We start from the raw sequence: 18,251 nt of genomic DNA on the forward strand, positions 1-18,251 counted from the left end.
ACAGCAACACATACGTAAAATTATTCACTACGATCCAGTGGGATTCATCCCAGGGATGCAAGGTTGGTTCAACATACGCAAATCAATAAATGTGATACACCATATTAATAAATGAAACACAAGGACCATATGATCATCTCTATAGATGCTGAAAAAGCCTTTGATAAAATTCAACATTCATTCATCACAAAGACCTTCTATAAGTTAGGTATAGATGGAAAGTATCTCAACATAATTAAAGTCATATATGATAAACCCACTGCCAATATCATCCTGAATGAGGAAAAGCTGAAAGCTTTTCCTTTAAGAACAGGAAATAGACAAGGATGCCCACTCTCACCACTCCTATTCAACATAGTGTTGGACGTACTAGCCAGAGCAATCAGAGAAGAGAAGGAAATAAAGGGCATCCAAATTGGAAAAGAAGACGTCAAACTGTCCCTGTTTGCAGATGACATGATCCTATATATCGAATAGCCTAAAGCCTCTACAAAAAAACTCTTGGAGTTGATAAATGATTTCAGCAAAGTAGCAGGGTACAAAATCAACACACAGAAATCAGTAGCATTTCTATTCTCCAATAGTGAACATGCAGAAAGAGAAATCAAGAAAGCTTGCCCATTTATGATAGATAGCCACCAAAAAAATAAAATACTTAGGAATTCAGCTAACCAAGGATGTGAAAAATCTCTATAATGAGAACTACACACCACTGCTGAGAGAAATTAGAGAGGATACAAGAAGATGGAAAGATATCCCATGCTCTTGGATTGGAAGAATCAACGTAGTGAAAATGTCCGTACTACCCAAAGTGATATACAAATTCAATGCAATCCCCATCAAAATTCCAATGACATTTTTCTCAGAAATGGAAAGAACTATCCAGACATTTATATGGCATAACAAAAGACCATGCATAGCCAAAGCAATGCTGAGCCAAAAAATAAAGCTGGAGTCATAACACTACCTGACTTTAAACTATACTACAAAGCTATAATAACCAAAACAGTATGGTACTGTCATAAAAATAGACACACTGAGCAATGGAATAGTATAGAGAATCCAGAAATCAGCCCACACAGCTACAGTCATCTGATCTTTGACAAAGGCACCAAGCCTATACACTGGGGAAGAGACTGCCTCTTTAGCAAATGGTGCTGGGAGAACTGGATATCAATATGCAGGAGAATGAAACTAGACCCATACCTTTCACCGTACACTAAAGTCAACTCAAAATGTATTAAAGAATTAAATATACACCCTGAAACAATAAAACTTCTTAAAGAAAACATAGGAGAAACACTTCAGGAAGTAGGGCTGGACACAGACTTCATGAATACGACCCCAAAAGCACGGGCAACCAAAGGAAAAATAAACAAATGGGATTATATCAAACTAAAGAGCTTCTGCACAGCAAAAGAAACAATTAACAGAGCTAAAAGACAACCAACAGAGTGGGAGACAATATTTGCAAAATATACATCGGACAAAGGATTAATATCCAGAATATACAAGGAACTCAACAACTTTACAAGAAAAAAACAAGCAACCCAATTAAATGGGCAAAAGAGCTAAGGAGGCATTTCTCTAAGGAAGATATCCAAATGGCCAACAGACATATGAAAAAATGCTCAACATCACTCAGCATACGGGAAATGCAAATCAAAACCACACTGAGATACCATCTCACCCCAATTAGGATGGCTAAAATTCAAAAGACTCTGAACGATAAATGCTGGCGAGGTTGCGGAGAAAAAGGAACTCTCATACATTGTTGGTGGGACTGGAAAATGGTATGGCGGTTCCTCAAACAATTGCAGGTAGATCTACCATATGACCCAGCTATCCCACTGCTGGGAATATACCCAGAGGAATGGAAATCTTCAAGTCGAAGGTATACCTGTTCCCCGTTGTTCGTCGCAGTACTCTTTACAATAGACAAGAGTTGGAATCAGCCCAAATGTCCATAATTGGATGAGTGGATACGGAAAATGTGGTATATTTACACGATGGCATACTGCTCAGCTTTAAAAAAGAATGAAATACTGCCATTTGCAATGACATGGATGGACTTAGAGAGAATTATTTTAAGTGAAACAAGTCAGGCACAGAAAGAGAAATACCACATGTTCTCACTTATTTGTGGGAGCCAAAAATAAATAAATTCACACACGCACACAAAAAAGCGAGGGACGGTGGGAGATGAAGACATAACAATTACAATTCCTTGAAGTTGATTCGACAAGCATACAGAAAGGACATTGTTGGGAGGGAGGGGTGTAAGGAAGGAGGGAGGGAGGTTTCAGTAGTGGGCCACAGTAACCAACCACATTGTATATCTACAAAATGAAATAAAATAAAATAAATAAAATAAAATAGATAAAAACAAACAAACAAAAAAATAATAATCTATATATTTATCCTTGTGACAGTACCTCACTTGATTACTGTTGCTTTGTTGTAAGTTTTGAAATTGGGAAGTGTGAGTCCTCCAACTTTGCTTTATTTATGTCCCTTACAATTACATATGAATTTTAGAATCATCCTGGTAATTTCTGCAAAGAAGCAAGGTGGGATTCTGATAGCTATTGCACTGCATCTGTAGATCAGTTTGAGGAGTATTGCCTTCTTAACAATGTTAAGGCATAATGTTATAAATAAAATTGTTTTCTTGATATCATTTTTGGTTTGTTTACTGAAGGTATATAAATTACAATTGATTTTTTAATATTTATCTTTTATCTTGCAACCTTACTGAACATGTTTATTACATCTAATAGTTTTTCATGGAATTCTTAGGATTTTGTAGATATGAGGTCTTGTCATGTAGTTTTACTTCTTCCTTTGAAATCTGAGTGCCTTTTGATTTTCTTTTTTGTTTCCACCTAATTGCGCTGTCTAGCACCTCCAGTACAATGTTGAATAGAATTGGCAAGAGCAGACACCCTTCTGTGTTCCTATCTTAGGGGGCAGGCATTTTAATCTTTTATCATTAACTATGATTTTAGCTGTGAGATTTTCAGAGATTCCCTTTATTAAGTTGAGGAAGTTCCCACTATTCCTAGTTTGTTGAGTATTTTTATTAAGAAAGGGGGATTTTTTCATATGCTTTTTCTGCATCTGTTGAGATGATCAAGCAATTTTTGTTTTTTATTCTGTTGATTAACTTTTGGATTTTTTCTTTTTTGACAGTTGGCGGGCCTGGGGATCTGAACCTGTGACCTTATAAAAGGTTACTCTAACCAACTGAGCTAACCATCCAGCCCTCTAATTTTTGGATGTTGAAGTAACCTTGCTTTGTGGGATAAATCCCACTTGGTCAAGGTGTACAATTATTTTTATGTGTTGCTAGATTTGGTTTGTTATTATTTTGTTAAGGATTTTTGTGTCTGTATGGATAAGAGATACTGGTCTATTGTTTTCCTGTAATATCTTTGTTGTGTTTTCTTATCAGGGTAACACTGGCTTTGTAAAATGAGTTGAGACATGTTCTCTTAATTTTTGGAAGAGTTTGTGGAAAACCTTAAATTGTTTGGTAGAATTCATTGGTGAAGCCATCTGGGCCTGGGCTTTACTTTGCAGGTAGTTTTTTTTAATACTCATTCAAGCTCTTCACTTGCTGTAGATTCAGATTATTACTTCTTGAGTCAAATTTGGTAGTTCATGACTTTCTAGAAATAGAGTTTGTCCATTTTATTTAGGTTATCTAATTTGTTGGCACACAGTTTTTCATAGTATTTCTTTATAATCCTTTTTATCTCAATACCGTCAATAATAATGTTTCCTTTTTCAGCTTTTATGTGAGTCTTCCCATTTTTTCTTGGTCAGTCTAGCCAAAGTTTTGTTAATTTGGTTGATATTTTCAAAGAATCAGCTTTTGGTTTCAATAATTTTTCTTTTTTAAAAATTCTCTATTTCATTAATTCTACTCTAATCTTTATTATTTCCTTCCTTCTGCTTTAGTTTTTAGTTTGTTCTTTTTCCAGTGCCCTATAATAAAGGCATGACTGAATAAAGGCAGACTTTATTCAGGACCATCTGATAGATAGAGGGACCACTGCAATAGGATTTTTCAGTGGGGGGAGAGATTGGACTCATCTCTGAATACATCATGGACAAATGGGAATGTATAGTCAAAGAGCAGGGTGGGGCTTGGTGGATGGAAAATTACTAAAAGGTAACATCAGGGGTAAGGGGGATTCTGACTATACTGACCTAATAGAATTCTTGCTGAAAACAGTCCAAGATAATCAGACATCACCTGGGGGATGGTGGAAGATGAGGAATCTGGTCAGATATCATGGATGATCAGATATTGAGGATGGAAAGCTCTTGCTTAAACTACATTTTGTAAGGAAGAGCACAGATGGGCCTACGGGAAGGTTCAGGAGCCTAGCTAAAATTTGGGCAAGCAAAGAATCTTTATCAGGAACAGGATATTTATACAGCCTTAAAATATCTAACCACACATAACTCATTAATTACAAAGATGGGAAAATTACTTTTACAGTGGAGAACTCTAGACATCATCTTAACCAAGTAATCAAAGTAATCATCAGTAATGTGACAAATTGGAATCATGTACTTCCAGATATGATGCTTTAGAAGGACACATTACTTGCACAGAATTTTTGTCAAAAACGTATAGCTTGAATTTAATCACAGTGAAACTCTGATAAACTCAAATTGAAGGACATTCTGAACAACTGGCCTATCCTCTTAAAAAATGTTAGTGTCACAGAAGACAAAAGCTGAGGAACTATTCTAGATTAAAGGAGACAAAAGAAGCATGCAGCTAAATGCAGTCCTAGATTGAACTCTAGTCCAGAAAAAAAAAATTGTTATAATGGACAGTTTTGGAACAGTTACTGAAATTTGAGCATAAACTGCACACTACTATCATATCAATGTTAAATTAACTATAGTTAGCAATTATACCATGGTATGTAAGGGAGTGTCTTTTTCATTAGGGTATATATACTATGGTATCAAAGGATGAAAGGCCATGGTGTGCACAACTTATTCTCTAATAGTTCAGATAAAATATTAATAGTTTGTGTACATTTATAGATTGTGAAAGAGAGAGATAAAGCCAATGTAGCAAAGTGTTAACACTTGGTGAATCTAAGGGAAAGATGTGGAAATTCATTATACTGTTGTTACAACTTTTTGGTAGGATTGAAATCTTTTTACAAAATAAAGTTTAAAGACTATACAAGATTTATCAGAAAGAGTCTGAAAAAACTGGTGGGGGGGATATAAAGATTGGCTCTATAAATGAAAAAAAAAAAAAACCACTTTCTCTCTAGATAGTAATCACCCCTTATCAGCAAGGGATACATACATTCCAAGACCCCCAGTGGATGCCTGAAACTGCGGATCGTACTGAACCCTATATATGCTATGTTTTTTCCTATACATACATACCTATGATAAAGTTTAATTTATAAATTAGGCACAGTAAGCGATTAACAACAATAATAATAAAATAGAACAACTACAACAATATACTGTAATAAAAGTTATGTGAATGCAGGCCCTCTCAAAATATCTCATCGTACTCTACTCACCGTTCTTTTGATGATATAAGATGATATAATGCCTGTGTGATGAGACAAAGCAAGGTGAATGACGCAGGCATTGTGATATAACGTTAGCTACTATTGACTTTCTGCATCCCTTACTTGAAGTAAATGGCTTGGTGTAACATGTTTCTGGGGATCTCTTGCTGAAGTCTTCATATGCTTTCTGGGGCAACACATTGCTGTCAATCAGAACATATTTCTGTGCATGTCTTCTACACACAAATTTAATGCCTTTTCCATCTTAACTAAGCACTTATTACATACTGTGGCCACAACTTTTGCAGTTTGAGGTGCAATAGCAGAATTAGCACAAATTATTTTTCCTTTTTCACAGTTTCAGGGATAGAAGATTCATTTTTACTGTAGACCTTAGCAGCCTCAGAGTGCAATTTTTTTTCTTTCCTTAAGTCAAGAACTTTCACTTTTTCACTTAAAGGAAACACTTTCCAGCTTGTCTTTGTCATAACTGAATTGCCGGTATCACTGTTGCACTTTGGGGCAATAATTAAGTCAAATAAGGATGGCCTGAACATAAGTACTGCGATACCATGACAGTGGATCTGATAACTGAGATAGCTACTAAGTGATGAACAGGCTGGGAGCATCTATCATGTGGATGTGCTGGACAAAGGAATGATTCACGTCCTGGGCAGGATGACACAAGATTCCATCACATGACTCAGAATGACAGAATTTAAAATTTATAGTTTATTTCTGCAATTTTTCATTTAATATTTTTGGACTTAGGTGACTGTGGGTAAGTGAAACCACATAAAATGAAACTTTGTATAAGGGGGACTACTGTATTCACACCAACACTTCTGACACCTAATAAGTGGGTTTTTCCCTCACATTAAGCCATTCTGACACTAATGACCTTGAGTTAGCATAGAGTGCACAGGTTAAAGGCTCAGTCCCACAAGACTGCCTCCTACTTCAGACACCATTTGTAAGTCTCAGCCTCCCAGATGTCTGACTAACTATCAATCTGGGGTTCCCACAACTCCCTCTTCTGGTTTGATAAGTTGCTAGAATGGCTCACAAAACTCAAAGACCATTTACTTACATTTCCTGGTTCATTATAAAGAATGTTTTAAAGGATACGCATGAACAGCCAGATGAAGAGATATACATAGGGTGAGGTATGGGGAAGGGGCACAGAGCTTTCATGCCTTCTCTGGGTGTGCCACCCTCCCAGCACCTCCATGTGTTCACCAACCTGGAAGCTCTCCAAACTCTTCTGTATAGGGTTTTTATGGAGGCTTCATCATGTAGGCATGATTGATTAAATCCCTGGCCATTGGGGTGATTAACTCAACCTACAGCCCCTGTCACCTCCCCAGATATGGGGAGATAGGGCTGAAAGTTCCAACCCTCTAATCACGTGGTTGGTTACCCTAGCAACCAACCCCCCCCATCCTTAAGGGCTTTCCAAACTTCACCTCATTAGCATAAACTGGTGTGGTTGAAAGGGACTTCTTCTTTCACCTTCATTCCTGAGCTGTTTCAGGAACTAGGGACAGAAAACAAATATTATAACAACAGATGATACTATGCTCTTAACACAGGATTTTATGAGCTCTGGCCAGGAGCTGGGGACAAGACCAAAACATATATTTATTACATCACAGTATCACACTATAAGGTATTAAAATGAATTGTACAGTGATAATAGTTAAAAGAGTGCTACAGGGCCAAGAGACTGATAAATCAGTGGAAATACACTTAAATACAATGGGCATTTACTCTATGATAAAAGTGCCATTTCAGATCAGTTTGGAAAAGATGGATTATTCAACAAATAATGTCAAGATGCTTTGCTAGCCATCTCGAGTCTGGGGAGAGTTTAAGTTGTAGCCCTACCTTACTACTGTCTTCAAAATCACATATTTCAAAGACCTAAGTATAAGAAAGAGAAAGATCATGAAAGTTCTGGATGAAGGCATGATTATTACTTTTCTAATAAAATGGAGTGGGGAAAGGCTTTCAAGGTGTGACAGAATCTGAAAGTCAAAGGCAAAGATTTGATAAATTTGTCTATATATTAAATTTTAAGTTTCTGCATGGTAGAAAAATACCAAGTGCAGAGTCAATTTATAAATGGAAAGTGGGAAAACAATTTCAAGAAACTGAGAAACTTGAGAAAAAGGGGCTAATTTTCTTACTATGAAAAGAGCTTTTTACAAATCAAGATAACCTAATAGAAAAACAATCAAAGGATATGAACAGGATGTTTACAGTAAAAGAAACACAAATGGCCATTAAAGATATGAAACAATACTTAGCCTTTTTAATAATTAAAGAGATATACTAATACCACAGATTTTGTTATCTATCAGAATAACACAGGTGAACAGATTAATGATCCTTAAAATTGCTGAGTACACAAGGAAACTTACATATGCTCTCATAAGGCTATTCTGAGAGGTGCAAACTTATTGCAACAGTTTTTGAAGGGGTAGCATAATTTGGCAGTATCTAACTAAAAATGAAACGAGTGTTCCTTTTTCACCCAACATTTCCACTTATAGGAACTACAGTTATACAGATAAAGTTGAACAACAGAGGGTGGCAGTTAGAGGCTATGACACTCCCTCCTCCCCCTCTCTCCCTCTCCCTGCTGCACCCCAGCACCCTGTGGGGGTCATTACTTAAATAGTAGTTAAATACCTAACTACAGATAGTCTACTATTGGATAAGCTATTTAACTGTCATTCATGACATACCTAACCAAAAATTTTCCAGTATTTTTATTTGAAAAAATCTGTGTAAGTGGACCCACACTGTTTTAGTCCATTTGTATTGCTATAACAGAAATACCTGAGTCTGGGTAATTTATAAAGAACAGAGGTTTATTTGGCTTATGATTCTGGCGCAGCTGCATCTGGCGTGGGCCTCAGGCTGCTTCTACTCGTGGCAGAAAACGGCAGGCAGCCAGCAGGGACAAGCAGGTCACATGGCAAGAGGAAGGGAGAGAGGGAGGGGAGGTGCCAGGGTCTTTTAAACAACCAGCTCTTGTGGGAACTAATAATAGAGTGAGAACTCACTCACTACCCCTCCTTCCCCAGGGAGAGCATTAATCCATTCATGAGGGATCCGCCCCATGACTCAAACAGCTTTCAACACTGTCACATTGCAGGTCAGATTTCCACATGAGTTTTGAGACAACACATCCAAACTCTGTCACATGCAGTTTAGGTTGTGTTGTTCAAGGATTTGCTATAAAATTATACACATATACACACATACAAGGATGTTTACTGCAGCATGCTGTGGAAGAATAAACAATTGGAAACAACCTAAATATCTAGATAAGTTATGGTATATCAAATCAGTTAATATAAAATATTTGTATATGCATAAAATTTATCTTTGAACAAATATTTTTGCACTACGTGGCAGGAATTTAAATGAACATACCAAAACTTGTTTAGTAATGGTTATATCACTGGAAAGTGGGACTAGGAGGTTCAGGGTCCTTTAATTTTCTCCTTAAATTCTTCTGCATTATTTGGATATTTTGCATGTTTAACTTTAATTTTTAAAAAGCATTGAATCATACTTTCAGCGTACTTTGATATATTTGGGGAAAATTTTACAAATGCTTGGTATAAAATCTTATTTTCGGAAGATGTGACCTCAACTGATGTGACCTTTACTTTTAACGAAGGACCATGAAATGGTGATTATCTAATCCCAGTGTTCTGTAGAGCCCTTTATACTTAAGGAATTCAGCTTACTCGTTTTCTACTATTCCCTATATGTATTTACTTCAGTCCCAAATCAGTGGGACTGTACAGATTTAAAATATCGATATTGGAAAACAAGCATATTTTAGAGTAATGTCATCTATTTCTCTATTGTTTTACTTACTGCTTTTTTTTTTTTTAAGGTATTCTACATAGTCCTTCAAAGTTTCACTTCTTTTATCCTGTTGCCAAGGTATTCTTCTGAAATGCAGCCATAATTATATTACTCCCTTGCTCAAAATGGTATACTGGGTCTTCGTTTTCTTTAAGAATAAAATCTAAAACTTCCTGGCCTAGTGTTCTGGGCTCTGCAGAATTTGACCCCAAATAACCTTTCCTACCTTATTTTCCTCTACTTTATAAATTATGTAAGCCACACAGACTGTATATTTACACTCTTCCTTATTTGCTGAGTGTTTTCCCATTTTTATGCCTTTGCTTAGGCTATTTGATGAAGAGACTTTACTGATTTAAAATACTGATAAGAGGCGTGGAGTAAAGGGGGAGGTCAGCAAGGTTGAAGTATAGTTTTCAAGAAGATTGGTACATAATGAGGAAGGAAAGTTATATAGTACTTTTATACCTTGTTTAGGAGTCTGGGTTTTGTTCTAGGTATAAGAGAAAGTCACTGTAAATTGCTATAAATAGAAAATGACAGATCCAATTTACATTTTTGAAAGATTATTCTGATTAATATTTGAAGAATAGATTGGAAAAGGACAAGGAAGGACAGGAAACCTATTAGAGACAGGTAGTATTGTGAGAGGAAATAGAAGTGGACAGATTTATGATTGTTTAGTGAGGGATTAATGGCAGGAACAGGAAGGTGAGGGAGATGTAAGTACAATGATAACTCCCAGATTTTGGTTTGGGCAGTAGGTGGATGTGCCATTTACAGAATTGTAGAAGATTCAGAGAGATACAGTTCTAGAGGAGGTTAGAATAGAGTTCAGATAGTGACATTTACAATTTGAGATGGCAGTGACATCCAAGTGAATATATCAAGTATATTGTTGAGTAGGTGAACTAGGAGCTCAACAGAGAAGTCATAGCTCAGAATGTAAATTTGAAAGTAGTTAACAGCATGAAGTTGATACTAAAAGTCACAGGGAGAGATGAGTTCACTTAGAAAGAGAATATAGAATGGAATTGGCCATACATGGAGGTTATTGATCATATTAGCAAGAACAGTTTTAGTCCAGAAGTGTGGCTGCACTCTGGAGTATTTTGAAGAGCGAATAAGGGTAGGGAAAGAGGTAAAGAAGAGGAAAATAGGTATTTTCCACTTTGGAAGCTTGGCTGTGAAGAGTAACAGAGAAATGGGCTGATATACTAAATGATGCTTTCAGTCTATTGGAAATGATCTAGTAAAGAGGGAGAGCCTGAAGGTATGAGAGATATGGTAGGGAAAGGAAACAAGGTCTTGAAAGGAAGATGAATTGGACTCCAGAGCACCATTGGAGGGACTTGCCTTTAAAAAAGGAGGAGTGGTTTTTGCCTCTGTATCCAAAAAGGTTGTAGAGGCAAGTGGGTTAGCATAGGTGGCTGTAGGATTGCCTTGGGGTATTTGTATGCAGTGATCCCTCTGCCCAGAAATTCTATTTTTTTGGTGTTCCCCCCCATCCCCCTTTGGCTTAGCTCTTATTTTTACTTCACCTTTCAACCTTCTCTAACTACCTTTTATCATTTAAATTATTCTTGTCACCTTGTTTTTGTCCTTCATAACCCTTAATACAATTTATAATTATATATTTGTTTGCATGTATTTGTTTAATGCAGGAGCTGCAATCTCAAGAACATGCAGAAACTAAGAAAAACCTCCCAATTTTTAAATATTGCTAGATAATTCTAAAATTTTATAGAGTCTTTACATAAGTTAGGTATAAAAACAGTTCCCAGGTATTCACCCCATTATACTCTGCGGAAATCCATAGATGTTTAATGAAATCCATAGGTATTTAATGAAAACTCTGGTCACCAATAATCTATAGTGTGGGTGAAAAGGATCCCATAGTTTCATCTATGTATCTTTGTTTCTGCCTGTGACTTGGAACTTCAAAAAAGTGTATTGACCCCATATTAGACTTAATAATTAGGGTTTATGTTGCTTAGTCTGTTCCTGCTGCTATATCAAAATACCACTGGGTAGTTTATAAATAATAGAAATTTATTTCTCACATTTCTGGAGGCTGGGAAGTCCAACGTCAGGTGTTGGCAGATTCATTGTCTGGTGAGGGCTGCTCTCTGCTTCATAGATTATGACTTGTTGTTGCATCTTCTCATGGAGGATGGAATGAAGATTGTTCTCACATGGCAGAAGGCAGAAAAGTGCCAAATAGGCTCCTTTGAGTCCCTTTTATAAATGCACTAATCTCATTCATGAAGGTGGAACCCTGGTGACCTAATCACCTACGAAAGGCCTCACCTCTTAATACTGTTGCATTGGGGATTAAGTTTCAACATGAATTTTGGAGGCGCACAAGCATTCAAACCACAGCAGATTGTGCCTGTTTTGATATAGAGTAAGATTGTCAAAACGTGAATATAGAAGGTAGTAAATTTTATGTTATATGTACTTTACCACAATAAAAAATGTTGAGGGTGGGGGAAGTGAAGATGATTCACAGAAAAGGAATTTTAGAAGGCTCTAAAACATTTGAAAAAGGGTTTTTTTAATTTCACCCATCTAATTCCTAATGATGAAAATGGAGTCTCAGGTTTCTTAGCTGAAAATGGGGTTACCAGTACCTATCTCTCAGTTTTACTAGCAGGATTTTTTTTTTTTTTTTAAAGTAAATATAGAGTACATATCATAACCCTCCACACACAGCAGATGATAAATATATATGATAGCTACTCTTATGATCTGGAGAGCTAAAGTGCCTTCCTCGAGGTCACTTTGCTGGTCAGTAGAGAGTCTAGTGAAGAATCCAGGTCTCATGACACAGAGTCTCTTCAACTCTTACTATGCAATTCTTTCAAAATCTTTTTTTTTCCTTTTCAGAGTCCGAATGTCATTCAGAATTTGAAAATACTACCCATTCTGTCTTCAGGTCAGCCAAGTTTTACATTCATCATCCAGTGCATCTACCAAGTGATCAAGACTTTTGCCATGAATCTTTGGGAAAGAATGTTTTCACTAGGCATTCTTGGAAAGATTTCTTTCAGCATCATTCTGAAAAACATAGAGAACATACTTCTTTTCCTCCCCCTTATCAAAATATGGACAAGACTAAGATAGATTATACCAGAATAAAGAGCCTAAGCATCAATGTGAATTTAGGAAACAAAGAAGTGATGCACACTACTAAAAGTCAGGCTACAGAGTATCCAAAATATAACAAACAAATTAATGATCCAAAAAGGGATCATAAGGTCACCCCAGAGCTAACAACTCAGCACACTAAAAGTTTGAATGAACTCTGGAACAAGTACCAGGAGCGACAGAGGCAACACAAGCCACCTGAGTTCAGTGACAGTAAAGAACCATCCTTGGTGGAGCGACTTGACCGTTTGGCTAAACTTCTTCAGAGTCCCATCACACATACTCTTCAAGCCTCAGAAAGTACACATGATGATAGCAGAGGGGAACAAGATATTAAGGAATGGAGTGGTAGACTACAACATCAGAAAAACAAGCTTCAGAAAAAGAAGCGGTATAAAAATCTAGAGAAAAGCCACAAAAACACGGATGTTAAAAGAAACAAAGTGCTTTCTCATCAAGCTAGGAGGTCCAATCAGATTAAAATTGAACAGATTAAATTTGACAAATATATTCTGAGAAAACAGCCAGGTTTCAATCATGTAAGCAACACTTCTTCAGATTCTAGACCCTCAGAGGAGAGTGAACTGCTCACAGATACTCCCACCAACATCCTTTCCACTACCACTTCTCCTATGGAATCAGATATATTGACCCAAACCGATAGAGATATGGCTTTGCATGAAAGGAGTAGCTCTATTTCTACCATAGACACTGCTCGATTGATCCAAGCTTTTGGCCATGAAAGAGTATGTTTGTCACCCAGGCGAATTAAATTATATAGCAGCATCACCAACCAACAGAGAAGTTACCTTGAGAAGCGGAACAAGCACAGTAAGAAAGCATTGTATATGGGTCATCCTCAAATGACTTCTGAGCACACCAGAAGGAGACACATCCAGGTACATGGCTACAAATTCCGTCTGGCAATGTGACTGCCTTTCTCATGGACTTTTTATTTAAGCTTTGCACACAGGTGAAAAAAACAAAGCAATTTGCCCTTTCCTCACTATAACATTTCTTACCAACTAGAAAAGAGTGAGAAAGTATAGTACAGTACTATTGTGAGTTGTCATTCTTTTCATCAACACTCATGTACAAATTAACCTTTGGATGAAGGGCTTTGCTGCTAGATGCTTCAGAATCTGCATACCCCTGCCACAGGGGAGGTTCAAATTTAGATGACCTCTGTTCTGACCAGTATTGCCTGGTTTTTATTTGTTTGGGATTTTATTTTGTTTTTTATTCATTCCTCCCTGTCTTTCAAGAAATATTTCAGGTGCTTTTAAACACACATACACATGTAAATAATACAATATGGTTCTTTAAAAAAGTAAATGAAAAATTGGAATGATAGAAAAATTGAAGCTGAAGTGAGCTACAACATGATTTAAAAAAAACAAACAAATTGTGAGTGATGGAAAGACAGATTGAAGCCAGGAGGGAGGTAAATATACCTTGTGGATATGGTTGCTAGAAGTGAGCTACAAATTTGTCTTTATGTTTTCTGGCACCTCGTGTTGCTAGAATTTTGTGATCAATTACATTAGTCTGCAATATAAAAGCAAACCAAATTTTCAAATGCATTACAGGTATTTCTGGTACAAAAACCAAAGAGAAATTTCTTTCATCTGTCTTCATAAGAAATGTACCACCCATTGTGTATACAGTTGAATTTTGTGGTTTTATTCTCATTTTAGATTATAATATGTATTCCTTTATGGCATGAGTTTGCCATTATTAAACACAATATTATCATTAACAAACAACAAAAAAAGAAGGTACCACAATGTAACTTAGTCTTCCACTATATCCTTACAATAGATTTTGTACAACGCCCATAAGACTATTATCACATTCCTTTGTTTAGGGAGTAAAGGCAGATCTTAACGTACAACAAATACAAATCATTGCTTTAACCTAAGAGTAAAATTTAGAGTATCTAGAGAAGTGCTCTCCAAAGAGAGATGCTTGCAAAATAGTTCATTGGAATATGGGAAGAAAAATATTAAAATTTATATTTATTTTTCTCAGCCCTTTAAAATTTATATTTTTGTATATGTTTTATAATATATGAGTATGGTAGTGATATTATTTATAAATAAATATCTATTTTGGCAATTTGTGCCCAAAAATAGTTTGTTGGTAGGATTGCTTGATCAAAAAAATTTGGAGACCACTAATCTAGAGAAAAGGAGGCATGAGATGTTCAGACAATGTGCCATAAATATTATTTCTCATAACTGAGCTTTTAGTAGTTATTAAATGACAATGATTACATATATAAGTAATACAGTATGATTTTTTTAAAAAGTGAGTGAAGAATTGAGATTGACATAGATTAAGGCTTTTTGTTCCATAGAGGAAATAGGGAAAAGGACCCAGGTGGGAGGGAGGGAGGGTGTGTGTGTGTGTGTGTGTGTGTGTGTGTATGTGTGTGTGTGTGTGTGTGTGTTAAAATGTACGTAACATAAAGTTTATAGTTTTGACCATTAAGGTAAAGGACCCAGGTAGGAGGGGTGTGTGTGTGTGTGTGTGTGTGTGTGTGTGTGTGTGTGTGTGTGTGTGTGTGTGTGTGTGTGTGTGTGTGTGTGTGTGTGTGTGTGTGTGTGTGTGTGTGTGTGTGTGTGTGTGTGTGTGTGTGTGTGTGTGTGTTAAAATGTACGTAACATAAAGTTTATAGTTTTGACCATTAAGGTAAAGGACCCAGGTAGGAGGTGTGTGTGTGTGTGTGTGTGTGTGTGTGTGTGTGTGTGTGTGTGTGTGTGTGTGTGTGTGTGTGTGTGTGTGTGTGTGTGTGTGTGTGTGTGTGTGTGTGTGTTAAAATGTACGTAACATAAAGTTTATAGTTTTGACCATTAAGGAAAAGGACCCAGGTAGGAGGGGTGTGTGTGTGTGTGTGTGTGTGTGTGTGTGTGTGTGTGTGTGTGTGTGTTAAAATGTACGTAACATAAAGTTTATAGTTTTGACCATTAAGGAAAAGGACCCAGGTAGGAGGGGTGTGTGTGTGTGTGTGTGTGTGTGTGTGTGTGTGTTAAAATGTACGTAACATAAAGTTTATAGTTTTGACCATTAAGGAGTGACTTCTTATTCCCCCTCCCAACCAGCCCGTGGCAACCAATAATCAACTTTCTGTCACTGGATTTACCAATTCTGGTTATTTTATAGAAATGGAATCATATAATATGCGACATTTGTGTCAGGCTTCTTTCACACTGGCATATTTTCAAGGTACATCCACGTCATAGCATGTATCAGTACAGGTTGTCCCATATCAATGGGGTATTGGTTCCAGGACCAACTCCTCCCCCACCACCATGGATACCAAAATCCACAGATGCTCATGTTCCCTGATGTAAGATGGTGTAGATTTGCATATTACCTACACACATCCTCCCATACACTTCAGATCATCTCTAGATTACTTATAATACCTAACACAATGTAAATGTTATGTAAATAGTTGTTAGACTGATTTTTTCAATCTGTATTTTTTTTTTTTTAATATTTTTGATTTGCAGTTGCTTGAATCCACAGATGCAGAACCCATGGATACAGAGGACCAACTGTACTTTATTGCTTTTTGTGGCTGAATAATATTCCATTGCATATATTTACTATATTTTGTTTATCCATACATCCACTGATGTGCATTTGGGTTGTTTCCACCTTTTGGCTATTGTGAATAGAGCTGATATAGAACATCAGTGTTCAAGTTTTTGTTTAAACACCTGTATGCTTTTTTTTTTTTTTTTTTGACGTGGAAAATACTGGGTCATTTGGTAATTCTGTGTTTAAATTATTGAGGAATCACGTGTCCATAGTGGCTGCACTATTTTACATTCCTACCAGCAGTTCACAGGGGTTTCAATTTCATGATGTCCTTGCCAACACTTTATATATATTTATACACACGCACGCGCGCGCACACACGCACGCGCGCGCACACACACACACACACACACACACACACTTGCCATCCTCTTGGATGTGAGGTGGTATCTCATAGTAATTTTGATTTACATTTTGCTAATGATTAGTCATGTTAAGCATGTTTTTATGTGTGTATTAGCCATTTGTATATCTTCTTTGGAGAAATGTCTTTTCAAGTCCTTTGACCCTTTTAAATCAGTTTGTTTTTGTTATTATTATTAAGTTGTAGGAATTTTCTATATATTCTGGATATTAACCCCCATCAGATATTCTGCAAATATTTTATCCCATTCTGTGGGTTGCCTCTTTCACAATCACTCTGTTAACTGTGTTCATTGACATACAGAGTTTTTCATTTTTCATGTAGTCCAATCTATCTATTTTTTGTTCCCTGTGCTTTTGGTGTCATGTCCAAGAAATCATTGCCAAATCCAATGTCATGAAGGTTTTCTTCTATTTTTTTTTTTAAGAGTTTTATAATTTTAGCTTTTATACTTAGGTCTTTGATCCATTTTGAGTTCATTTTTGTATATGGTGTAAGGTAAAGGTCCACCTTCAGTCTTTTACATATGGATATGTAGTTTTCACAACACTGTTTGTTGAAAAGACTGTCTTATTCCCATTAAATGTTCTTGGCACTCTTGTCAAAAATCATTTGACAAGAGGTTTATATCTCTTATAAGGTTTATATGAGGTTTACATCTGAGCTATCTGTTCTTCTCCATTGGTCTATATGCCTGTCTTTATGCCAGTACCACACTGTTTTCGTTTACTGTATCTTTGTAGTAAGTTTTGAAAGCAGGAGGTGTGAGACCTGCAACTTTGCTCTTTTTTCAAGAGTGTTTTGATTAGTCAGGGTCACTTGAGATTCCATAACAATTTTAGTAAATGTTTTATTAGTTTTGATGCTATTAGAAGTGCAGTTGTGGGCCGGCCCCATGGCTCAACTCAGGAGAGTGCGGTGCTGATAGCACCGATGCTGTGGATTCGGATCCAATATAGGGATGGCCAGTTAGCTCACTGGCTGAGCGTGGTGCAAACAAAACCAAGCCAAGGATTGTGATCCCTTTACCAGTCAAAAAAAAAAAAAAAAAAAATGCAGTTGCTTTCTTAATTTCACTTTTGGATGATTCATTACTAGTGTATATATACATAACTAATTTTTGCATGTTGATCTTGTATCCTGCACTTTGAATTTATTTATTAACTCTAACAGTTTTCTTGTGGATTCTTTAGGATTTTTTTTATATAAGATCATGTCATCTGCAAATAGAGGTAATCTTACACCCTCCTTTCCAATTTGGATGCTTTTTATTTCTTTCTCTTTCCTAATTACTCTGGACAGAACTTCTAGTAGAGTACTGAATATAAGTGGCAAATGCGAGCATTCTTGTTTATCATCTCAGTAGGAAAGTTCTCAGTCTTTACCACTGAGACTGATGTTAGCTGAATTTTTCATGTATGACCTTTATCATGTTGAGGAAGTACACTTCTTTTTCTATTTTGACAAATGTTTTTATCATGAAAGGGTTTTGATTTTTGCCAAATGCATTGGCAGCTATTGAGATGATCACCTAGGCTTTTCCTCTTTTATTCTATTAATATGCTGTACATTTATTGATAAATATATATTGAACCAACTTTCCATTCCTTGAACAAATCCCACTTGATCATGTTATATAATCCTTTTCATATGCTGCTGGATTTAGTTTACTAGGATTT

General features: G+C 36.4%; 1 protein-coding gene across 1 annotated transcript in view; it reads left to right on the forward strand.

The window, feature by feature from the left end:
- The window catches only part of ALMS1 (ALMS1 centrosome and basal body associated protein), a 195,664-nt gene that overhangs the window by 157,018 nt on the left and 20,395 nt on the right, over window positions 1-18,251 (forward strand). Inside the window, 1 exon segment of the mRNA XM_063078238.1 lies at window positions 12,339-13,498. Within this exon segment, the coding sequence (XP_062934308.1) occupies window positions 12,339-13,498 (1,160 nt within the window).

Source organism: Cynocephalus volans, chromosome 14 (assembly GCF_027409185.1).
Source record: "Cynocephalus volans isolate mCynVol1 chromosome 14, mCynVol1.pri, whole genome shotgun sequence".
Taxonomy (NCBI): domain Eukaryota; kingdom Metazoa; phylum Chordata; class Mammalia; order Dermoptera; family Cynocephalidae; genus Cynocephalus; species Cynocephalus volans.